At 40.6% G+C, this 25,949-nt stretch overlaps 1 protein-coding gene across 2 annotated transcripts in view; it reads right to left on the bottom strand.

The window, feature by feature from the left end:
- The window catches only part of LOC126175459 (proton-coupled folate transporter-like), a 254,716-nt gene that overhangs the window by 78,432 nt on the left and 150,335 nt on the right, over positions 1-25,949 (bottom strand). For both annotated transcript variants that reach the window (XM_049922264.1, XM_049922263.1), the window contains 2 exons: positions 14,102-14,288; positions 1,548-1,689 (listed from right to left, as the gene is read on the bottom strand). In XM_049922264.1, coding sequence (XP_049778221.1) covers positions 1,548-1,689; positions 14,102-14,288 — 329 coding nt within the window. The remainder of the gene's footprint in view (positions 1-1,547; positions 1,690-14,101; positions 14,289-25,949) is intronic.

Below are 25,949 nucleotides of genomic sequence, written 5' to 3'. Positions count from 1 at the left end.
ACATTTCATTCCTTTGTTTTAGGCCTACTTCTCAGTTTTTCCAGTAACATTTTAGTACTATCTTGCTTGTTTAGAGCATTCTTTCAGGTACTGCAACTTATTTCATCACACCTTTCCCAGTAGCTTATTTACTGCCACTTTAACCTTGTAGATCTAATCTACTTTTCTTAGTATCTGTCAATTCTATTTAAGTCCCAATCATTGAACTTACTGTCAGTGTTATTTCTATTTTTAAATTCTCTAACTTATGTATCCAATTAAGGGATCTAACGTTCCACACTCCAACCTGAAGAATGCCAGATATGATTTCCTTGATACTATAATATCATCATCCTGAGTAGTCCCCAGCCGGATACAAAATGGGTGGACTACTTTATCTCAAGAATATTGTACCCAACATGATACCGCTTTATTAAACAATGGAGAGCAGTTTTAGTTTCCTTTTTCTTTCAGCTATTTGCAGTATCGACACAGCAAGGCCATGTTGGCTGATGTTACAAGGCCAGATCGATCATCCAGGTTGTTGTTTCGGGAACTACTGAAAAATCTGCTACACTTGTTCAGGGACCATACATTAGTTCGGCTTCTCCACCAATACTCCTTTGATGTGGTTGCACTTATTGGTAAGAGCTGAACTGTGAAACTAGTGCCAAACTATAATTAATGTCCTATTTTCAATATATTTATGTCATTTACCATCTTATCAAAACAGTGACAGTTATAAGAAAGTTCGCTAACAATGTAATATGGACGTCACATCAGTCTAGGCCTACTTGACAACTGTGATAAATGCCGATGAAACAGTCAGTTGTGAATAAAGATTAGTGATTATAAGCAGCTATTCTGGTGCATCGTTCTAGTAATCATGGCATTATCAGAAATATAATCTGCTGCTGGCCCTAAGGTATAACAAATTGTGATTTAAACATTAACAAGTTGATACCATAACATACTTAACTGTAGCCTTCAATTCCAACAATCAGAGCACAGATTTTCTACATTGTGAGCACCTCTCCTAACGTGTTCAGTCATACACTACATAACCTATTCAAGTGCATGTAGTTGTGCACTGAAGCTGGTTTAATTTTATAATTCAATGTATTAGTACTTTACCATCCCCTTTTTTCTTTTGTTTTAAACAGATCATCTGATGATGACTTACTAAGATTTTGATACTACAGATGATACTTATTTCTACAGACTGATGCTGAAATGGGAAGAAAAAAAACTGTGTACAAGATGGTCTCTGAGATCTTCCAGAGCAGTATATCTAAACTGTGGAATGGTGTACGAGCTAGGGCAAAGATTTTACAAATGAATTCACTGAAAACAACCTGTAACTGCCCTTCCCCCCCCCCCCCCCCCAAATCCCTGGTAATTATGATTCACTGAGTATCCACAGTGAGGTCAAAAAACATTAACCAAGATCCAGTGACTTTACAGATCAGATGATGTGAACTACAAGTATAATGCAAATACAGGCATATGGGTTTCCATTTATTCTATATTTAATATATCCATGATGGAAAAATGGAAGCTGTACTTACCTATTAGTGTTACAACATAGAATGACAGTGCTGTAGCTGACAATAGTACAATGGCACGCCCATAGTTTGGTCGCCATTTGAAGCTCACCTTAAAAACTTCCACTACTGTCTCTTGAAGAAATACACATTTCACATTTGAATTCTGAAAATATAGATAAGAATGATAAGGTAGCAGAAATATAAAATTTCACTAAATAAAATTTATTTATTTTATCACTGTCAGACGTGCATAAATTGTTTCCTTACTCGCTACCAACAAATGTTAAATCAATGATTGCTCTCTTGTCAACAGGGACAGGGAATGCAATGACTACTCAAGCAATAAATTTCATGTTTCAGAAATATTCCATCCTTAGTCTTGTACCAAAAAGAAAGTCTGCTGCATGGAAAACTGGACATCAAATACTTATCCAGACCTGAACAATCACTCATTTAAACATCCCACTACTCTAATGGATAAACAGATAATAATGCAATTGTCACAAAATCTCTTCCTAAGTGTTCTTTTCCAATTTGTGATCTATTCTTATAAGAGTCTTTCACTGTAGGCATTTTATTTGAATTTGAATAATGTTAATTTGTTTTGCAGATATAAATGGAAAACAAACATTTGTTTAGGCTTCCTTACTTTTAATCTGTTTTTTCAGACTTAAATAAAATGATTCATCTCAAATAAACAAGCCTGAATTTATGGTTAAGCTTTAACGTATGTTGATTTATTTTTGTCTACTTCCAGGCAGAGAAGAGTGGAAAGTGAGGACTATCCTCACTGACAACAAACGTCTGGGAATCATGGCAGAAGATGAAGAAGAGGACATCTACGAAAACATTCATGATAATAATAATGAGGAGTTGCTGGAGGAGGAAAATTTTGTTTTATTACCTGAAGAACATGAAGATTCCTATGAAGATGATGAATCCCAAGTATCTGACTCGGCGCTGCAGGTGATTGTTCCCTCTCTAGACAATGGACCAAGCAAGTCCCTAAAACAACTGATATGCCTTTTGAAATAAATCTGAACTAACTGCTGGCATGACTCATCTAAATACTCCATTAGATTTCCTAAAACTATTACCAGTTGATGAACTCCTTCATCGTATTGTGACACAAACAAATCTTTACACCCGAAATTTAGGCAGATTGGCAATACATCCTAAATCATTGGTAAAAAATTGGAAGTCCCTGGAGGCAGAAGAATTCAGGATGTTTCTTGATTTACTTTACCACATGGGAACCATCCCATCGAGCAGAATGAGTAACTATTGGAGCACTGACCTGCACTCTCTGGATTACCATGCTTTCAACGAGTTATGGGCAGGGACAGATTTTTTGGAAACTTGCAAGATTTGCATTTTGCAAAATATCCAGAACCCAATGAACCTGCACCTTCTGACAGGCTACACAAAATTCAACCCCTGTTACATATTTTTCATATGACAATGGACAGACTTATATTACACACCAAAATTTCCCAACAGATGAATCAATGGTTCTGTGGAGCGGTAGACTCATGTTCTGACAATACGTAAAGACTAAGGCTCACAATTATGGAATTAAACTTTATAATTTTATATTTTTCCCAAGGCCATGGAGATTTACTGTATGGTTAAATGATGATGGCGTCCTCTTGGGTAAAACATTACGGAGGTAAAATAGTCCCCTTTCAGATCTCCGGGCAGGGACTACTCAGGAGGATGTCGTTATCAGGCGAAAGAAAACTGGCATTCTACAGATCGGAGCGTGGAATGTCAGGTCCCTTAATCGAGCAGATAGGTTAGAAAATTTAGAAAGGGAAATGGATAGGTTAAAGTTAGATATAGTAGGAATTAGTGAAGTTTGCTGGCAGGAGGAACAAGACTTCTGGTCAGGCGAATACAGGATTATAAATACAAAATCAAATAGGGGTAACGCAGGAGACGGTTTAATAATGAATAACAAAATAGGGACTGCGGGTAGGCTACTACAAACAGCATAGTGAATGCATTATTGTGGCCAAGATAGACACAAAGCACACGCCTACTACAGTAGCACAAGGTAATATGCCAATTAGCTCTGCAGATGACAAAGTAATTGAAGAAATGTATGATGAAATAAAAGAAATTATTCAGGTAGTGAAGGGAGACGAAAATTTAATAGTCATGGGTGACTGGAAAAGGGAGAGAAGGAAACGTAGTAGGTGGATATGGATGGGGGCTAAGAAATTAAATAGGAAGCCGCCTGGTAGAATTTTACACAGAGTACAACTTAATCATAGCTAACACTTGGTTCAAGAATCATAAAAGAAGGTTGTATACATGGAAGAAGCCTGGAAATACTGACAGGTTTCAGATAGATTATATAATGGTAAGACAGTAATTTAGGAACCAGGTTTTAAATTGTACGACATTTCCAGGGGCAGATGTGGACTCTGACCACAATCTATTGGTTATGAACTGTAGATTAAAATTGAAGAAACTGCAAAAAGGTAGGAATTTGAGGAGATGGGACCTGGATAAACTGAAAGAACCAGGTTGTACAGAGTTTCAAGGAGAGCATAAGGGAACAATTGACAGGAATGGGGGACAGAAATACAGTAGGAGAAGAATGGGTAGCTTTGAGGGATGAAGTAGTGAATGCAGCAGAGAATAAAGTAGGTAAAAAGATGAGGACTGTTAGAAATCCTTGGGTAACAGAAGAAATATTGAACTTAATTGATGAAAGGAGAAAATATAAAAATTCAGTAAATGAAGCAGGCAAAAAGGAATACAAACTTCTCAAAAATTATATCAACAGGAAGTGCAAAATGGCTAAGCAGGGATGGCTAGAGGACAAATGTAAGGATGTAGAGGCTTGTCTCACCAGGGGTAAGATAGATACTGCCTACAGGAAAATTAAAGAGACCTTTGGAGAAAAGAGAACCACTTGTATGAATATCAAGAGCTCAGATGGAAACCCAGTTCTAAGCAAAGAAGGGAAAGCAGAAAGGTGGAAGGAGTATATAGAGGGTCTATACAAGGACGATGCACTTGAAGAAAATATTATGGAAATGGAAGAGGATGTAGATGAAGATGAAATGGGAGATATGATACTGTGTGAAGAGTTTGACAGAGCACTGAAAGACCTGAGTCGAAACAAGGCCCCGGGAGTAGACAACATTCCGTTAGAACTACTGACAGCCTTGGGAGAGCCAGTCCTGACAAAACTCTACCATCTGGTGAGCAAGATACATGAGACAGGCGAAATACCCTCAGACTTCAAGAAGAATATTACAATTCCAATCCCAAAGAAAGCAGGTGTTGACAGATGTGAGAATTACCGAAATATCAGTTTAATAAGTCATAGCTGCAAAATACTAACACGAATTCTTTACTGACGAATGGAAAAACTGGTAGAAGCCGAACTCGGGGAAGATCAGTTTGGATTCTGTAGAAATATTGGAACACGTGAGGCAATACTGACCCTACGACTCATCTTATAAGATATATTAAGGAAAGGCAAACCTACATTTCTAGCATTTGTAGACTTAGAGAAAGCTTTTCACAATGTTGACTGGAATACTCTTTTTCAAATTCTGAAGGTGGCAGGGGTAAAATACAGGGAGCGAAAGGCTATTTACAATTTGTACAGAAACCAGATGGCAGTTATAAGAGTCAAGGGACATGAAAGGGAAGCAGTGGTTGGGAAAGGAGTGAGACAGGCTTGTAGGCTCTCCCCGATGTTATTCAATCAGTATATTGAGCAAACAGTGAAGGAAACAAAAGAAAAATTCAGAGTAGGTATTAAAATCAATGTAGAAGAAATAAAAACTTTGAGGTTTGCCGATGATATTGTAATTCTGTCAGAGACAGCAAAGGACTTAGAAGAGCAGTTGAACGGAATGGATAGTGTCTTGAAAGAAGGATATAAGATGAACATCAACAAAGGCAAAACGAGGATAATGGAATGTAGCAGAATTAAGTTGGGTGATGCCAAGGGAACTAGATTAGGAAATGAGACACTTAAAGTAGTAAAGGAGTTTTGCTATTTGGGGAGCAAAATAGCTGATGATGGTCGAAGTAGAGAGGATATTAAATGTAGACTGGCCATGGCAAGGAAAGCGTTTCTGAGGAAGAGAAATTTGTTAACATCGAGTATAGACGTGACATGAAGTCGTTTCTGAAAGTATTTGTATGGAGTGTAGCCATGTATGGAAGTGAAACATGGACGATAAATAGTTTGGACAAGAAGAGAATAGAAGTTTTCGAAATGTGGTGCTACAGAAGAATGCTGAAGATTAGATGGGTAGATCATAAACTAATGAGGAGGTATTGAATAGGATTGGGGGGAAGAGAAGTTTGTGGCACAACTTGACTAGAAGAAGGGATCGGTTGGTAGGACATGTTCTGAGGCATCAAGGGATCACCAATTTAGTATTGGAGGGAAACGTAGAGGGTAAAAATCGTAGAGGGAGACCAAGAGATGAATACACTAAACAGATTCAGAAGGATGTAGGTTGCAGTAGGTACTGTTAGATGAAGAAGCTTACACAGGATAGAGTAGGATGGAGAGCTGCATCAAACCAGTCTCAGCACTGAAGACCACAAAAACAACAACTTTATATGCTGAAAGAGTCATCTGCGTTAGTCCTGAGGGTTATTGTACATATAGGGATGCCACTGGTCAACAGGTTGGTGGTAGTGGACATGTTAGTTCAGCTGTCCATACATTACTGGATGGAAAATTGGGGTTGGACATTTATTTTTTGTGGATAATTTCTGTAACAGTGTCAACCACATCCAAGAACATTTTCAGAAGAACACATATGTTTCAGGAATCCTCAGAAAGAACCATAGAGGTAATCCATTAGAAGTGATTACTTCAGAACTGAAAAAGAGGGAATAATGAAGAGGGAATTTGTATACTCAAATGGAAAGATAAAGGAGACCGATGATCAGCTCAGAGTTTTCTGAGAAAATGGTTGATACCATGACACATCAAGGTGTTGTAATTCAGAAACCTGAGATGGTTCTGAAGTACAATGAATCAATAGGCAGTGTTGATCATTTCCATCAAATGATGGTGTATTATCCAATTCAAAGAAAGAGCCTTAAATGACTGGAAAAAACTCAGACTCCATTTTCTCCTTTTATGCCTATAAGATGTGTATACAATATATAACAAATACAGGCAAAACAAAAGGCTTTACATCTTTCATAATTCAGTAATACAGTCCTTACTTCCCCCTGTTACACAGATGCCACAATGAGTTCACCTTTAGAAAGAACTGAGATCAAAGGACTCTCTGATCATTTCCCCATAGAATTTGGTAAGGCTGAAGGGACAAACAGAAAAATTAGAAAGAGCTGCCAAGTCTTCTGGTAAAATTCAGCAAATGTCACTAGGCTCCTAGTATTACAAAAGAAAGTAATTAGAAACACGTGTTGCAAAAAAAACAGGAATCCTGTCGATAACAGTTATAAAATTTAAAAATATTATCTATTCCTTCACTTTACGTATATGAGATGGTGGTGTTCTTGTATAAATTATCAACATACACTAGACACTTTCCATTTTAACCACAACTACAGCACTCACCACAGAGATAATTTCAAACTTCCAACACATTGTTTAAAACTTTATGCCCAAATCCCACAGTATATGGGGTTAAAAATTTTCAGTAAAATGTAAGGCAGTAATATATTTAAGATGTAGCTTCGTTCACTGAAAAGATCGCTCTTTACTCTTCTGGTATAAAATGGAAATGTCGTGTGGCTAGGGCCTCCCGTCGGGTAGACCGTTCGCCTGGTGCAGGTCTTTCGATTTGACGCCACTTCGGCGACCTGCGCGTCGAACTCTTCTGGTGGAAAAGTGTTATTATTTTGTCAAAGTATTGATTGAGGACAGCTTCACAGTCTGAACACAGGGATTGTATTACATGTATTATTTTATGTACTTGTGTAGCTGGAACTTAGAAATGTAAAATATAATGTAAACTTTTTTATTTCTGTTAAAAAAGAGAAAACCTTGATATGTCTCCTGTACATCAAATCAAATGATTTGAAAATTGTATGTAATGAGCCAAATAAATCACATATCACATAACAAATATCACACACATCACATGTATGTGGTTCAGTGTTGCACCCACAGACTCTGACAAGGCTCTAATCTCGGAGAGCACATCTTTTTGAACTTGAATTTTACACTCTCCTAAGGCAGAAAATGGTCCTTCCTTTTATTGAGTGATATGTTCAGGATTAAGTATAGACGTAAATACCAACAATACTGTGTAGTTGTATTCTTCCAAGAGAATTACAATAGTTTTGTTGTGTAAAACTGAGTGCAGAATCAAGAAACCACCATGGCTTTTCTTTATCCATAGATTAATGGTAAACTACTGTTGACATCCTACAGAGCATGAAAAAGGGGGGAGAGGGGGGCTAAGAGGGAATTGGGGACAGTTCTATGTGTCATGTATACTGCAGCCATGTTTATGTGTTGGGAATTGGCAATAGAATCCACGCACAGGGATGAGAGATCAGTTCTCTTCTGCAGCTCACAGAGGATTGAACAAGATAGCAACAGAAAAAAAAAATGGAGACTCTAATTCGTCATGGTTCTGTAAAGGCTCATACACATCTTTACTACATATCAACATCTTAACTGCAGCCACACCAGGAAATCAGCATAATTTCATGTGAAGAGCATGTCAACTAAGAAAAATCAAGCTACATAGAGGCTGTTAAAGCTGCAGTATTTTTCATCTTGGTCAGCAATGTTAAATCTGCAGTTTATTGGAGTCACAGTAAATGACTGCTTGAAATTTTACCAAATTCTGTAATGAAAAGATGTCTATACCCAGATTCCAGGAAGGGGCAAGTGCCTACTATTGCCTGCACCTCCCTCCCCCCACCCCCCTCCCCCACCCCTCCCCTTGCAGATACCTTTGTTTTCTGTTATAAGAACTATATGATTTGCAATATGCCTCAACTGGTGGCTGAAGCATATGCAATCTAAAATCAGAACCTTTGGACTTAATTTATTTTTTACATATCTGTATGAGGACATAAATGTCACAATACTAACAACCAGTTACAATTGTTGATAATCTACTCACATGAACAATCCTAGGAATTCCTTCTACATCTACATTCATACTCTGCAAACCACTGTGAAGTACTTTTTATTGAAACAAGTATTAGAGTTATACTCTGTTCCATCTGTGTGTGGAGTGTAGAAAAGGTGTCTGCGTAAATGCCTCTGTGTGAGCTGTAGTAATACTATTCTTGTCTTCAAGGACAAATGAGCCTCATTGTCTCCAGCAAAGACTGTGAAGGTGAAGGAGACAGGTGCGGCAACAGTGACAGTGAAACTGAAGATTTAACATAGTCCACTGAGATGAAAAATACTGCAGCTTTAACAGTCACTATATTGCCTGACCTTTTTTTGTTGAATTGGAGCAATGTAGTATATTACTTACTCAGTACTGGTCTTTGAAAGTTTGTGAATAGGTTTTCATGGGACAGATGGCACCAATTCAATTGCTGTTTTTAACAAGTAATTCAAACTGAGCACTTATGCAACTTTACATGGAATTTCATGAGCTGCCTATGTACTGAGAAAGTTATAGCTGTTTATTTTCTGCATTAAATTATATCTTCTAATTTCTGCAACTAGATTAGTGACTTTTAGGAACACAATAATGTTTTATCACAAACTACTTTTTTCTGACATCTGTGAGCAAAAAATAACAATAATAAAATAGAGATTATCAATTTCATTATGCTTACATATGAATGTTTATTGTTCTGTCACCTTCAGTAAGGATAAATTATCCTGAGTTGAATGTATCTCCTCAACCCATACTGGAAACCTGTGGAGTTTAGTATTCATACTATGCAGGAGTTTATCATCTTCTGCAGTATTTTTCATCAGTAACTGGTAAGGAATATTCAGTGGTAGCTGCTTGCAGAAGTGTGATCATGAGCTACAACTAATATATTTTGAAGTTCCCCACATTTAACAATGTGTACTTAGATCTCTTCATGTGTGGGGCTGTTGTGGGGCAGTCGTACAACATGCAACAGAGCATAACATGCTCAATTTCAATGGCTGCTTCAAAAACCTGGCATCTTGATCCTTACCTACTCCATCAGTTTCTCTTAACTATACAGATGGGAGTAGCCCTTGCAACCGTCCTTCTCTCCTGTAATCATCCTGGGCTCAATCAATCTCCAATAACCCACTGTCCCTGCACCCTGCACACTCTGCCCAACAGTTTCCCCTTCCTCCATCCTATCATCCTATCACCCATTGTAATACATGTCCCTACATCACCTTCAGTGTGCACTACTCCCCACCAGCTTTGGCACCTGTGGGTCACATGCCTTTCATGTGCACCTGCCACTCCTCCCTCCTGCATTTGTAGCTGGCAAATCAGCTGTCTCCCAATGAGCTGCTGGCAACCCACCCACAACCCTTCTTCCTGGCTCCTGCCTCTCTCACTCACTCTCTACCCATCTTACCCATGTTTTTTTGAATGTATCTGCCAACAACTCAACACTTCTGTGGTCTCCTTTACTCCTCAAGTGTTTAAATCAAGATTATGCCTCTTTCCAAATGAATGATGGCGCTGAGTGCTTTGGCCAAAGAAGTAGGTCAATGTTTTCTGGTTATAGGGGGGTTCTGTGATGTTTTGATGTGCATTTCATACAGTGATGGGGGCTCACTTCTTCAGGTTCAGTGAACATGAACCATGTTTATTTTAACATTCTCAGTGAACAAGTGTTGCCCTTTCTTCTACACCTTCTTGAAAAGTGTGTTCTGAACACTTCCATCTTCCCTAACAACAATAGCCACATTCACAGGGCTGCATGCAACATGTCTGGTCTGACGAACACTCAGGCATTTTATCACACCTGGAGTAGCTCAGTGCATCACTGGATCTTAATCACATATATAATGTCTGAGATTATTTGGGACAGAGGGTGAAATGTAGCAATCAATTCAGGCCATTATCAAGGCTAGCTGCAATGTTACACAATATTAGTGTGTTTTCTCCACAGGGTGACAATTATTTCCTTTTTTTAATGTGCTTCGATACAAACAACGTGAATATTTAAATTGACTGCACATATGATATCTGTGGCTGGTATAATGACATGCTGAAACACTGCCAACCAATTCCAATGATTACTTGTTCTCAGTTACAGCAAACGCTGCACATACCAATAAACAATCGAATAAAAATGAACTAGATTTATTATGGCTGACATTGTTTATACCACCCATATACAGTTATTTAAAAAATCTAAATCCACATCTACATCTACTTTGCAAACAACTATATGGTACATGATGGAGGGTACTTCATACAACTACTACTCATTCCTTTTCTTGTTACATTAGATTAGATGAGATTCAGTTTTCATTCCATATACCCAAAAATGAGATGATTCCTGTGGGTGAGGAAAATGTCAGGAAATATAACACAAAGAACATTGAACATCTGAATGTAATACTCACTTCTCTGATCATTTGTCATGAGATTGTCAAAATATGTGAATACATTTCAATAAACTGGAACTGCTAATATTTGCAGAATTAATACACTGTCAGAATGAAACATAGTGAGCACTTTTAACAAATTTATCATACACAAAATGCCTAATCATGACTGACATGACCAAATGATGTCAAAAACTGAAATTTAAGACACATTTTACTTATGCTGGTCTCACAGCCCCTGTTAAGATATTCATCTACAAAGGAGAAGGAGTTGCCAACCAAAAAGTACTTCCAACTCTGTTTAAATTTGCTTTGACTGAAATTGAGTTTTTACTGGCTGCTGGAAATTTATTGAAAATGTGTGTTCTTGAATACTGGACCCCTTTTTGGACCAAGGTAAGTGATTTTAGGTCTCTATGTAGATTGTTCTTATACTATGTACAGGGTGTTTATAAATGAATATTGGGGTTTTAAAGCTTTATAATATTTATTATATTGAACTTACAGTTATAAATGATATGTCAAATGAAAGAGCAACTCAAACAGTTTTACCAAGAACCCTATAAATGTTCAATTTGAGCACCATTTGTCACACCGTGCACATCAAGTCTATAGCCAAGTTCTTCCCAAATGTTGATAAGTGTGTCTACAGTGATTGTAGCAATAGCTGCTTCAATCCGGTTTTTAATTAAGGGTGGTCTGCTGGTAGCAGAGGCACATACACATGATCCTTCATGAAGCCCCAAAGGAAAAAATCACATGGCGTTCAGTCGGATGAACGTGGAGGCCATGCAAAGCAAGCCCTGCCATTGGGCCCCTTGTGTCTTATCCAGTGCTTGGTTACAGTGACGTTCAACCAATTGAGGCAGAAACGTTGCATGCTGCACACGTGCGCTGGTGCCAAACACAACTGTTTGAGTTGCTTTTTCATTTGACATATCATTTATAACTGTAAGTTTAATGTTGTTGCTGTTGTGGTCTTCAGTCCTCACACTGGTTTGATGCAGCTCTCCATACTACTCTATCCTGTGCAAGCTTCTTCATCTCCCAGTAATTACTGCAACCTACATCCTTCTGAATCTGCTTAGTGTATTCATTTCTTGGTCTCCCTCTACGATTTTTACCCTCCACGCTGCCATCCAATACTAAATTGGTGATCCCTTGATGCCTCAGAACATGTCCTACCAACCGATCCCTTCTTCTAGTCAAGTTGTGCCACAAATTTCTCTTCTCCCCAATCCTATCAATGCCTCCTCATTAGTTATGTGATCTACCCATCTAATCTTCAGCATTCTTCTGTAGCACCACATTTCAAAAGCTTCTATTCTCTTCTTGTCCAAACTATTTATCGTCCATGTTTCACTTCCATACATGGCTACACTACATACAAATACTTTCAGAAACGACTTCCTGACACTTAAATCTATACTCGATGATTTGATTAGCCATGTGTTGACTCCATGTTAGCTTGTTACCTAGTTGACCTTCTAAACATTTTAGGTATACTTTTTCATTTAATGTATAACAAATATTGTTTATTTCTTGCACTAACAGTTAATAACAGGAAACCACATAATACAAGAAATTAAGATACTAATACTCTGTCAAAACACTGACACAACAAGTTCTTATGGCATAGTGGAATTTATAACTTCTTAGTGGTGGCACAGAATGATTCTGCTGCCATCAGTTTACATTTCATTTAAGGACTGCAAGGGTAATGTAAGAAAAATTAGGACATGTTCAGAGAAATATAGACAGTTGTTCTTCTCTTGCTCCATTTGCTTACTTTCATTCTATCATGTCATATGGGATCATATTATGGAGTAATTTATCAAATTGAGCACAAGTATTTAGCGTGCAAAAGCATGTTAATAGGACTCATTTGTGCTGTAAATTCAAGAACATCAGTAGAAACCTGTTTAAGTAACTGGGAATTCAAACTAGTGCTTCTCAGTACATTTTTTTCCTTAATGAAATTTGATACAAATAATGTATCTCTATTTTCAACCAATAGCTCAATACAGAGTGTTTATAAATGAATATCGGGGTTTTAACACTTTATAATGTTTATTACTGACAGGTTTCAGATAGATTATATAATGGTAAGACAGAGATTTAGGAACCAGGTTTTAAATTGTACGACATTTCCAGGGGCAGGTGTGGACTCTGACCACAATCTATTGGTTATGAACTGTAGATTAAAACTGAAGAAACTGCAAAAACATAGGAATTTGAGGAGATGGGACCTGGATAAACTGAAAGAACCAGAGGTTGTACAGAGTTTCAAGGAGAGCATAAGGGAACAATTGACAGGAATGGGGGACAGAAATACAGTAGGAGAAGAATGGGTAGCTTTGAGGGATGAAGTAGTGAATGCAGCAGAGAATAAAGTAGGTAAAAAGATGAGGACTGTTAGAAATCCTTGGGTAACAGAAGAAATATTGAACTTAATTGATGAAAGGAGAAAATATAAAAATTCAGTAAATGAAGCAGGCAAAAAGGAATACAAACTTCTCAAAAATTATATCAACAGGAAGTGCAAAATGGCTAAGCAGGGATGGCTAGAGGACAAATGTAAGGATGTAGAGGCTTGTCTCACCAGGGGTAAGATAGATACTGCCTACAGGAAAATTAAAGAGACCTTTGGAGAAAAGAGAACCACTTGTATGAATATCAAGAGCTCAGATGGAAACCCAGTTCTAAGCAACATTCACTGTAAACAGGCCTCTTCTCTTATTGTACGTAGATATGTTATTGCTCTATGATAAACATTAATATGGATGTTTACACCAGTAATACGAGATCATGAGTCATCGTTTGCTGTATTTAAGGAAGCAGGGCCTTTTTTCAAATTTGGTGATATTCTTGTTGATTTCACTATGTTAAATTTCGTTTGAGTACACACAAAAACAGGTACAGACATTTAATGAGATTATTTAGTAATCCCCTTTATTATTGCTGCTTCTCAGAGTTAATGTATGTCCCAATTCATTCCTTGTCCCTGAAGGCTCTTTTTCATGATGGGCTCCATAGAACAAGATGAATAAGTCAATCAACCTTTGACTCAAGGAAAAAAAAAAGTTACCTCTGGCTGAGAATGCGGTGGAGTGATTGATTCTGGTAGCAGGAACAGTACATAAAAGAAGCCCACCAGACACAGACCAGCTGCAGTTGTAAATATGCCAACAAATCCATAGGCTTTATACAATGGTGCACAAACTGCATTGCCACTGATTGAACTCAGGCTCACAGATACTTCCACTAAACTGAGCCTAAAAAAGAAACAAACAACTTCATAATAACTGCAAAAAATATTAAAATCACTTACTTTATCTTACAATGTAATAATAATAATAACAATAATAATAGTTTTTAGGAGATCCTCATCCAGGCTTTGAAGGCCCAATGGATGTATACAATACTAATAATAAGAATCTAATAGAGGGAAACATTTCACATGGGAAAAATATATATAAAAAACAAAGATGCTTTAACTTACCAAACGAGATAGCACTGGTATGTTGATAGACACAATAAAAATTACAAACACACACACATATATTCAAGCTTTCACAACCCCTGGTTGCTTCATCAGGAAAGAGGGAAGGAGAGGGAAAGACGAAAGGATGTGGGTTTTAAGGGAGAGGGTAAGGAGTTATTCCAATCCTGGGAGTGGAAAGACTTACCTTAGGGGGAAAATCACTTACTTTATCTTACAATGTAATAATAAAAATAACACACACATCCATCCGCACATATACAGACACAGGCAGACATATGTAAATGCCATATATATATTCGTGTTGCCATGTGTGCATGCTTGAATTGACCGCCAACTGTATCAGTGCAGGCCAGCCGCTAGAGACTACCTGTGTGAGGTGTGCAGGCAGTGCGGTCTCCGCTACACTGCCTGTGGACAACTAACATATATATATATATATATATATATATATATATATATATATATATATATATATAAAGAAAGGTGATGAGACTTACCAAACAAAAGCGCTGGCAGGTCGATAGACACACAAACAAACACAAACATACACACAAAATCTAGCTTTCGCAACCAATGGTTGCCTCGTCAGGAAAGAGGGAAGGAGAGGGAAAGACAAAAGGATTTGGGTTTTAAGGGAGAGGGTAAGGAGTCATCCCAATCCCGGGAGCGGAAAGACTTACCTTAGGGGGAAAAAAGGACAGGTATACACTCGCACACACACACATATCCATCCTCATATACACAGACACAAGCAGACATTTGTAAAGGCAAAGAGTTTGGGCAGAGATGTCAGTCGGGGCGGATGTACAAAGGCAAAGATGATGTTGAAAGACAGGTGAGGTACGAGCGGCGGCAAATTGAAATTAGAAATTAGCGGAGATTGAGGCCTGGCGGATAGCGAGAAGAGAGGATATGCTGAAGGGCAAGTTCCCATCTCCGGAGTTCTGACAGGTTGGTGTTAGTGGGAAGTATCCAGATAACCCGGACGGTGTAACACTGTGCCAAGATGTGCTGGCCGTGCACCAAGGCATGTTTAGCCACAGGGTGATCCTCATTACCAACAAACACTGTCTGCCTGTGTCCATTCATGCGAATGGACAGTTTGTTGCTGGTCATTCCCACATAGAACGCTTCACAGTGTAGGCAGGTCAGTTGGTAAATCACGTGGGTGCTTTCACACGTGGCTCTGCCTTTGATCGTGTACACCTTCCGGGTTACAGGGCTGGAATAGGTGGTGGTGGGGGGGTGCATGGGACAGGTTTTACACCGGGGGCGGTTACAGGGGTAGGAGCCAGAGGGTAGGAAAGGTGGTCTGGGGATTTCATAGGGATGAACTAAGAGGTTGCGAAGGTTAGGTGGACGGCGGAAAGACACTCTTGGTGGAGTGGGGAGGATTTCATGAAGGATGGATCTCATTTCAGGGCAGGATTTGAGGAAGTCGTATCCCTGCTGGAGAGCCACATTCAGCATCTGATCCAGTCCCGGAAAGTATCCTGTCACAAGTGGGGCACTTTTGGGGTTCTTCTGTGGTAGGTTCCGGGTTTGAGGAGATGAGGAAGTGGCTCTGGTTATTTGCTTCTGTACCAGGTCGGGAGGGTAGTTACGGGATGCAAAAGCTGTTTTCAGGTTGTTGGTGTAATGGTTCAAGGATTCCGGACTGGAGCAGATTCGTTTGCCACGAAGACCTAGGCTGTAGGGAAGGGACCGTTTGATGTGGAATGGGTGGCAGCTGTCATAATGGAGGTACTGATGCTTGTTGGTGGGTTTGATGTGGACGGACGTGTGAAGCTGGCCATTGGACAGGTGGAGGTCAACGTCAAGGAAAGTGGCATGGGATTTGGAGTAGGACCAGGTGAATCTGATGGAACCAAAGGAGTTGAGGTTGGAGAGGAAATTCTGGAGTTCTTCTTCACTGTGAGTCCAGATCATGAAAATGTCATCAATAAATCTGTACCAAACTTCGGGTTGGCAGGCCTGGGTAACCAAGAAGGCTTCCTCTAAGCGACCCATGAATAGGTTGGCATACGAGGGGGCCATCCTGGTACCCATGGCTGTTCCCTTTAATTGTTGGTATGTATGGCCTTCAAAAGTGAAGAAGTTGTGGGTCAGGATGAAGCTGGCTAAGGTAATGAGGAAAGAGGTTTTAGGTAGGGCAGCAGGTGATCGGCGTGAAAAGAAGTGCTCCATCGCAGCGAGGCCCTGGACATGCGGAATATTTGTGTATAAGGAAGTGGCATCAATGGTTACAAGGATGGTTTCCGGGGGTAACAGACTGGGTAGGGATTCCAGGCGTTCGAGAAAGTGGTTGGTGTCTTTGATGAAGGGTGGGAGACGGCATGTAATGGGTTGAAGGTGTTGATCTACGTAGGCAGAGATGCGTTCGGTGGGGGCTTGGTAACCAGCTACAATGGGACGGCCGGGATGATTGGGTTTGTGAATTTTGGGAAGAAGGTAGAAGGTAGGGGTGCGGGGTGTTGGTGGGGTCAGGAGGTTGATGGAGTCGGGTGAAAGGTTTTGTAGGGGGCCTAAGGTTCTGAGGATTCCTTGAAGCTCCGCCTGGACATCAGGAATGGGATTGCCTTGGCAAACTTTGTAAGTAGTGTTGTCTGAAAGCTGACGCAGACCCTCAGACACATACTCCCGACGATCAAGTACCACAGTTGTGGAACCCTTGTCCGCCGGAAGAATGACGATGGATCGGTCAGCCTTCAGATCACGGATAGCCTGGGCTTCAGCAGTGGTGATGTTGGGAGTAGGATTAAGGTTTTTTAAGAAGGATTGAGAGGCAAGGCTGGAAGTCAGAAATTCCTGGAAGGTTAGGAGAGGGTGATTTTGAGGAAGAGGAGGTGGGTCCCGCTGTGACGGAGGACGGAACTGTTCCAGGCATGGTTCAATTTGGATAGTGTCTTGGGGAGTTGGATCATTAGGAGTAGGATTAGGATCATTTTTCTTTGTGGCAAAGTGATATTTCCAGCAGAGAGTACGGGTGTAGGACAGTAAATCTTTGACGAGGGCTGTTTGGTTAAATCTGGGAGTGGGGCTGAAGGTGAGGCCTTTGGATAGGACAGAGGTTTCGGATTGGGAGAGAGGTTTGGAGGAAAGGTTAACTACTGAATTGGGGTGTTGTGGTTCCAGATTGCGTTGATTGGAATTTTGAGGTTTTGGAGGGAGTGGAGCTGGAAGTGGGAGATTGAGTAGATGGGAGAGACTGGGTTTGTGTGCAATGAGAGGAGGTTGAGGTTTGCTGGAAAGGTTGTGAAGGGTGAGTGAGTTGCCTTTCCAGAGGTGGGAAACCAGGAGATTGGATAGTTTTTTAAGGTGGAGGGTGGCATGCCTTTCTAATTTGCGGTTGGCCTGTAGGAGGATGCTCTGAACAAACGGTGTGGATGTGGGAGAGGAAAGATTGAGGACTTTTATTAGGGACAGGAGTTGATGGGTGTGTTGATATTTATTTTCATTTTCATTTCAGCCTCGTGTTCCACTTTCCGCCTTCTAGTACCATGTCACCCTCACAACACCTCCACAACGACCCCATTAAGTTTTATTTACATTCCCTCCGCAAACATGCCTTCGCCCTAGCCAGATTACACTCCCATATTTTATTTTCTCAGGCTTGTCTGACATTTGGCATCACCCCCAAAGGCCTCACACTTAAAGTTCCCATCTCTGGCTGCAACCCTTCTTTCCATCAGTCCCTATACCAGTTCCAAACCGAACAATCCATTGCCCTCACCCACCTAATCCTTCACCTACACATCCACTCAGCCAATCAACACACCCATCAACTCCTGTCCCTAATAAAAGTCCTCAATCTTTCCTCTCCCACATCCACACCGGTTGTTCAGAGCATCCTCCTACAGGCCAACCGCAAATTAGAAAAGCATGCCACCCTCCACCTTAAAAAACTATCCAATCTCCTGGTTTCCCACCTCTGGAAAGGCAACTCACTCACCCTTCACAACCTTTCCAGCAAACCTCAACCTCCTCTCATTGCACACAAACCCAGTCTCTCCCATCTACTCAATCTCCCACTTCCAGCTCCACTCCCTCCAAAACCTCAAAATTCCAATCAACGCAATCTGGAACCACAACACCCCAATTCAGTAGTTAACCTTTCCTCCAAACCTCTCTCCCAATCCGAAACCTCTGTCCTATCCAAAGGCCTCACCTTCAGCCCCACTCCCAGATTTAACCAAACAGCCCTCGTCAAAGATTTACTGTCCTACACCCGTACTCTCTGCTGGAAATATCACTTTGCCACAAAGAAAAATGATCCTAATCCTACTCCTAATGATCCAACTCCCCAAGACACTATCCAAATTGAACCATGCCTGGAACAGTTCCGTCCTCCGTCACAGCGGGACCCACCTCCTCTTCCTCAAAATCACCCTCTCCTAACCTTCCAGGAATTTCTGACTTCCAGCCTTGCCTCTCAATCCTTCTTAAAAAACCTTAATCCTACTCCCAACATCACCACTGCTGAAGCCCAGGCTATCCGTGATCTGAAGGCTGACCGATCCATCGTCATTCTTCCGGCGGACAAGGGTTCCACAACATATTTAAAGACCTGCTTGTGTCTGTATATGTGTGGATGGATATGTGTGTGTGTGCGAGTGTATACCCGTCCCTTTTTCCCCCTAAGGTAAGTCTTTCCACTCCCGGGACTGGAATGACTCCTTTCCCTCTCCCTTAAAACCCACATCCTTTCGTCTTTCCCTCTCCTTCCCTCTTTCCTGATGAGGCAACAGTTTGTTGCGAAAGCTTGAATTTTGTGTGTATGTTTGTGTTCGTTTGTCTGTCTGTCGACCTGCCAGCACTTTCATTGGGTAAGTCAAATCATCTTTGTTTTTAGGTATATATATATATATATATATATATATATATATATATATATATATATATATATATATATATATAAAGACAAAGATGATGTGACTTACCAAATGAAAGTGCTGGCAGGTCGACAGACACACAAATGAACACAAACATACACACAAAATTCAAGCTTTCGCAACAAACTGTTGCCTCATCAGGAAAGAGGGAAGGAGAGGGAAAGACGAAAGGATGTGGGTTTTAAGGGAGAGGGTAAGGAGTCATTCCAGTCCCGGGAGCGGAAATACTTACCTTAGGGGGAAAAAAGGACGGGTACACACTCGCACACGTGTGGATGGATATGTGTGTGTGTGCGAGTGTGTACCCGTCCTTTTTTCCCCCTAAGGTAAGTCTTTCCGCTCCCGGGACTGGAATGACTCCTTACCCTCTCCCTTAAAACCCACATCCTTTCGTCTTTCCCTCTCCTTCCCTCTTTCCTGATGAGGCAACAGTTTGTTGCGAAAGCTTGAATTTTGTGTGTATGTTTGTGTTTATTTGTGTGTCTGTCGACCTGCCAGCACTTTTATTTGGTAAGTCACATCATCTTTGTCTTTAGATATATTTTTCCTTCGTGGAATGTTTCCTTCTATTATAACCATATCATTAATTTGAACCCAACAATTATATATATATATATATGCACAGACCAGTGCTGACTGATTCTCTCACATTCTTCCAGTTATACCATCAACATCTGTTGTTCTGTGTCTTTGTTGCATGTGGATTCATGAGAGATTTACTTCTGTTATTGTTCAGAGGTTTATGAAAAACACTTTATTTGTGTTACTTAGATCAGTTTTGCATATTACTTAGTTACTATACACTTGGCGAAGAGTTTGGAACGGTTTTCACAAGCACAGTCTTTAAGTGCAGTCTCATCAAGTTAGTCTTATGGACACCGTGCTAACGGCCCTGACTGAATAGCTAACTTTGGCAGTGATCACTTTGTCAGCTTTCACTAACAGAAAGGCTATCATTCCACTAGTCCATCCACCCACTTTTCCTTTGTATGATGATTCAGTCAATGATTAGTAGGTTTACAAAAAAAGACTCACACAGCATTTTTTGGCTTTCAATGTGACAGACTCAAGTTTGTGCAAAGCCTTCTTACTCTCGTGGGTTCCACCAAAAATGTATCAATCACTGTGTCAGCTTGCCCCTTTACAAGAACCAGCAGCTCTTACTTTTGATCACATGTGCAGTTTATTGTCCAAATACCATCACGAACAAATGCATGTCACAGCAGCTTCAGCTAAACTGTACTGAAGCCACAAGAAACCAAACCAGTCTTACAATGCCTGGCTGAACCTCATGGCCATAGCCATAAGTGTCAATTCATTACTCATGCCCTTGTATAGTGCATGATGCAATTATTTGGTTAGCTCTGGACAAGGAAGTGTGCCAGAAGGTTTTATTCTGTGAAAAAACCCCAATGTCTGAAGTTTTGCACAATCTGTTGAAGTTTCTCAGGCAGCGGGTGACAAGACTGAAGTGTGTGGCAATGTGCCAATAGTGTCACAAGATGTGCCCACTTAGATGACAGATAGCTTCCATGAGAAAGCAACAGTGGTGGTGGTGAACATGCACGTCTAATGCCAAGCAGACCAAGACCAGCCCCAGCAGCCACAATCACCACACTACCAGCATCAGCATTCTCTGTTTCTCTCTTGTCCTTTGTGTTCTGTCCAGCACAAACATTCAGTGTGTCCTAAGCACTGTCCTACTTGTAATGCTTGCTGGAAGAAATGCCACATTGCCTTTGTGTGTCATTCAAAGAAAATTGCTCAGGTTATGGACATGGATGTAAACTGTGTGATTCCAATGCTTGTGACATCCCTCCAAGTTGTTTACCGAGTTCAGTGTTTTTTGCCAAGTGCTCCGAATACAAATCAACACTGATGCTGCAATAACATTATTGAATTCTCAAATTTACATGAGTTTAGGCTTGCTCCCACTGACACTGGCCATGCAGAAGCTAGTCACTTATAACAAACAGAACACTGTGTGTTTGGGACAATTTACGGTATCTGCCATTTATGAGGCAATTGTTTGTTCCATTACATTTTTTGGTGGTTGCTGATGTCAGTGTTCAGAACTTGTTTGGGATGGATGCATTTGACACATTTGGATTTTCTATCACTGACACAATTTACCTAGTGTCCAATCAGGTAACATATCCTTAAATGGAAACACTGTGTGAAGAGTTTTTGGACTTGTTTTCAGAAGGTACAGGGTGTGCTGCACATTTTTCTGCTTATATTTCTTTGAAATCCATGGTTTGGCCTCATTTTGTCATGTGCATCCTATTCCTGTCACCCTAAAGATCAAGTGAATGCAGAATTGAACAGACTTCAATCTCTAGGGATGGTGCAACTTGCCATGGCTAGTGAATGGTCATCTTTGCTGGTTGTAGTTCAGAAGCTGCTTGGGAAACTTTGCCTCTGTGGCCATTTCAGTGCCACTGTCAATGTGCAGTCAATTGTGGATATGTACACTCTCCCATGCCAGGAGGAACTGTTGGCAAAAATATTGAGTATTTTTCTAAAATTGATTTGTCTGAATCGTATCTGCAGGACCTTGTGGACGAAGAGTCTCTGTTATTTCTGATTTTGAATACTCCTTTTGGTCTCTATCAATATTTGTACCTTATTTTTGGGGCAGATAGCACCCCTGCTATTTTCAAATGATTTTTAGAGCAATTGACTATGCCTGTCCTGTGTTGCATTAATTATCTGGATGATATTGCTGTCATGAGCTCCTGCATGGCTGATCACTTGAAAAATTTGTGCTCTTTGTTTTCCATCTAGCAGTCCACAGGATTACAGTGAAACCTCGTGAAATCTCAGTATTTTTTTTTTCCTGTTTTCTACTGTTTATTTGGAGTTCAAGATCTTGTGTGATGGAATTTTCCCTCTGCCAGATCACACGTCCATTGTGCTGTGAAGGCACTCTGTTACAAACAATGCACTTATATTTTCATTCTTATTAACTCATGCGCAATGTTTTAACGATAATCTCTGTCTTCCATGTTACCAGGTCTTCCATCTTTAAGCTCCCAGGTGCAGTCCCCAACAATCAGTCTTTCATTCTCATTACGTCTGGTATGTCTCCTCTGACACAGAGTTCTGAGTGACTTTTCCAAACTCACTCCTTTTCCTAAACCTCTCCAGTTCCTTCCCCTACACCCCTCTTCCTTCCCTTACACCCCTCTTCCTTCCCCTTCAACCCTTCTGCTGGATGAAGGAGCCACAGGCTCCGAAAGCTTGCATAAGTGAAACCTTTTTTTTTTAATGGACATGTTCTCCAGCCATCACTTGGTGAGCAAACGTTTATCTATCCAGTTACATTATACTGTCAAACATTTAATTCAACACTACTGACCAAATTTGCCTTCTTAGTGATCTTGAAGTAAACATTTATGTGATGATGATGATGATGAGTCCCATACTTCATTACAGAGCGTAGGGGAGCGACGCGGGAGAACCACGCCGCCTTACTAGGCAAGGTCCTAGTGGAGGTGGTTTGCCATTGCCTTCCTCCGACCGTAAATGCACAATTTGGCCAAAAGTGCACATTTGTATGTGCAGATTCACACTGAAGTAGGTCCCCACTTGGTATTAAACTCTTCAGTGTGGTCTTCTGGATGCCAGTTTTCTGGAAGTACCAGTACTGTATTATCTTATGTTTGGCTCTTTATTATTGCATAATGCCATATGAACCATTAGATGAAAACATGCACTTGAAATTCAGAAAACAGTTGAACCTTGCCAATACCGCAGAATGAAACACTTCACATCAAAAAATTTGACTGCCTTTGTGAAGAGATCAATAAAGGCCAAATTCCTATAGTGAACTGACAAAAATAGTTTCATTGTTCTGAAAGATAATTACTGCTTGGCTATCAATAATGTTCAAATAACATAAAATCAGAAAACTGAAACCAATAAAACATTTTAGTCCTCCGTAATTATGTGATTTTATTTTAAGTCACATGATAGCTCCCAACAAAAGAAACCTGTTTTGTTTTCATTTGACACAAGAAAGGTAAACGAAGAGAAAACAGCAAATTCACAAAACGTAAATGCCATTGATAAATTCTGTTGTCAGCAGATGCTTCTGTGTGCACTGTGTTTTGCTATTGTAAATGGTGCATTTTCTTGGCAATTACATTTTTATTTTATTGTTATTTGTCTTCACTCTTGATCCAGATTGTGAAAATGTCATCAATGAATTTGAACCAGTTGAGGGGTTTGGGAGTCTGGGTGTTGAGGAAGGATTCCTCTAGATGGCCCATGAATAGGTTTGCCTGTTGAGGGTTTTGAGGAAGGATGAGGAGAGAACTGATTCAGGCAGTGTTCAACATTGGTCTCTGGTTGAGTCTGGTATGGTTGGTGGCAAAAAAAATGTTTCCACAGTAGGGACTGGAAGAAGGAGAGAAGATCTTTAGCAAGCCCTGCATGACTGAATTTGCGGGTGGGGCAAAAGGTGAGGCCTTTGTAAAGGCCTGATACTTTTGCAGAATAAGGCCTTTGGAGATAAGGTTCATGACTGTGTTTCATGTCTGTTTGGGTTCTGGATTCTGTGTGATGGTGGGAGAGAGTTTTGGAGAGTGGGCTAAGTGTAGAAGGTCAGCAAGACAGGGTTTGTCAGCTATCAGGGGGCATGGGGGAGGTTTGGAGGTTATTGTAGAGGTGGTGGACAATGATCGTTCAAGACGGGAGTAGGAAGTGAGCAGGTTGGAGAGTTTTTCTGAGGGGGCATTGTGTATGTTGCTCTAGTTCCTGGAGGGTAAGAGTTTCAATGTGTGTTATGGGATCCAGGAATTTGGGATTGCACAGCTGGAGAATTTTACAGATGGAGAGAAGATATTGCAAGGAGGTTTGGGTAGAGTGATCTGGTTTCACAGAACTATGTTGGTGAGGAATAAGGATTGGCAGAATCTGAACAGATGTAGGTCATTGTGGAAGGAAGGGTGGCAGCTGGAGATGGGTAATTTGATGGCAAGGCCATTTGGGGGGGGGGGGGGGGGGGAATCCCATTAGCCATGTAACAGTGCAGTAACAGTATGTGCGACTGGGTTCTGGTTAGGGACATGAAAACTTTTCTGTGTTAAGATAGATGGAAGGAGCAAGGATCCATAGTGGCGGAAAAACCACATATAAATACGTAAATAAAGCAGAATTAAATCTGAAAAATTTCGCAAAAATAAGGTCAAACACATGAGAAAAAATTATGTAAAGAAAGAAACTGATGAAATACGGGGAACAAGGTGAAATATGAGGAAATAGGCCTATGGTGAGGGGAACAAACCAATTGAAATTGGCGTGAAGTCACAATGAGATCACATGAAAAATAAAAATACCTACAAAGTGGGCTGCAGGTCTGTGCATGGATAAGAGTCAAAGGGGCACAGTAGAAGTTACTAGATCAGGAGAAATTAATAGGTGTGATCTGAAACAGAGAGGGGAAGGATTTGGGAGTGGGGTGGGTTGGTTGGACAGCATAGAAGTTCATGTGGCACAGGAAACGTGTGAGAAATAACACGTGAAAATATGCGAGAGGGACACAGGAAGCCTGATCAATCTTAAGATATAGGATTAATGATATCAGCAGGTGTAATATGGGACATATGATGCTGCACCAACAATAAGTGTGGTCTTGTAGCCATCTGTTGTGTGCGGCCAAAACGGTTGATAGCATGTGGCTCATAAGTAGAGCACGCCTTTTGATTTGTAAGGGGACAAGAGAAACACAGCAAAGAAGAGAAAGGATGAACACTGAGTACAGTAATGCATTAGAAAATAGTAACAAAGGAAAACGGCACTGGGTTAGGATGGAAGAAAACCTTTTAGGCAAAGTCAAAGAATGTAAAATCCAGGATGGACTGTAACAATATAATGAAAAGGATAGTTGCTATTCACCATGTAGTGAAGATACTGAGACACAGAAAGGCACAACAAAAAAAGACAACAAAAAGACTTTCTGAAAGTTAACTTTCAGCTAACAAGCCTTTGTCAAAAATAGACAAAATACACACATGCACACACTCATGTAAACGCAACTCACACACACATGACCACAGTCTCTGGCAGCTAAATCCAAACTGTGAGCAGCAGCGCATTATGGGAGAGGCAACTGGGTTGGTGTGAGGAGGAGGCTGGGATGGCAAGGGGGAGGTATAGCAGGGCTGGGTTGAGGGCAGTAAAGTGCTGCTGGAAGCATGCAGGGATGAGGTGGAGAGTGGGGCAGCTAGTTGCAGTCAGGAGGTTCAATGGAGGGTGGGGGAGAAAGGAGAAGGGGTAGAGGAAAAGGAGAGAAGTAAAAATATTGGGTGCATTGGTGGAATACAGGTCTGTGGAGTGCTGGGGGCTGTGGAGTGCTGGAATGCAAGCAGGGGAGGGTCTATATCGGTAAGGACAGTGACTAATGAAGGTTGAGGCTGCACCTTTGAGGCCCAGAAGGCAGGGAAAGAAGGTTGGGGCTAGGAGTGTTACAGGAACGTTGGATATATTGCAGGGAGGGTTCCCATCTGTTCAATTCAAAAAAGCTGGTGTTGGTG

Source organism: Schistocerca cancellata, chromosome 3 (assembly GCF_023864275.1).
Source record: "Schistocerca cancellata isolate TAMUIC-IGC-003103 chromosome 3, iqSchCanc2.1, whole genome shotgun sequence".
In the NCBI taxonomy this organism is placed as follows: domain Eukaryota; kingdom Metazoa; phylum Arthropoda; class Insecta; order Orthoptera; family Acrididae; genus Schistocerca; species Schistocerca cancellata.
This window is presented reverse-complemented; position numbering and strand designations above follow the sequence as displayed.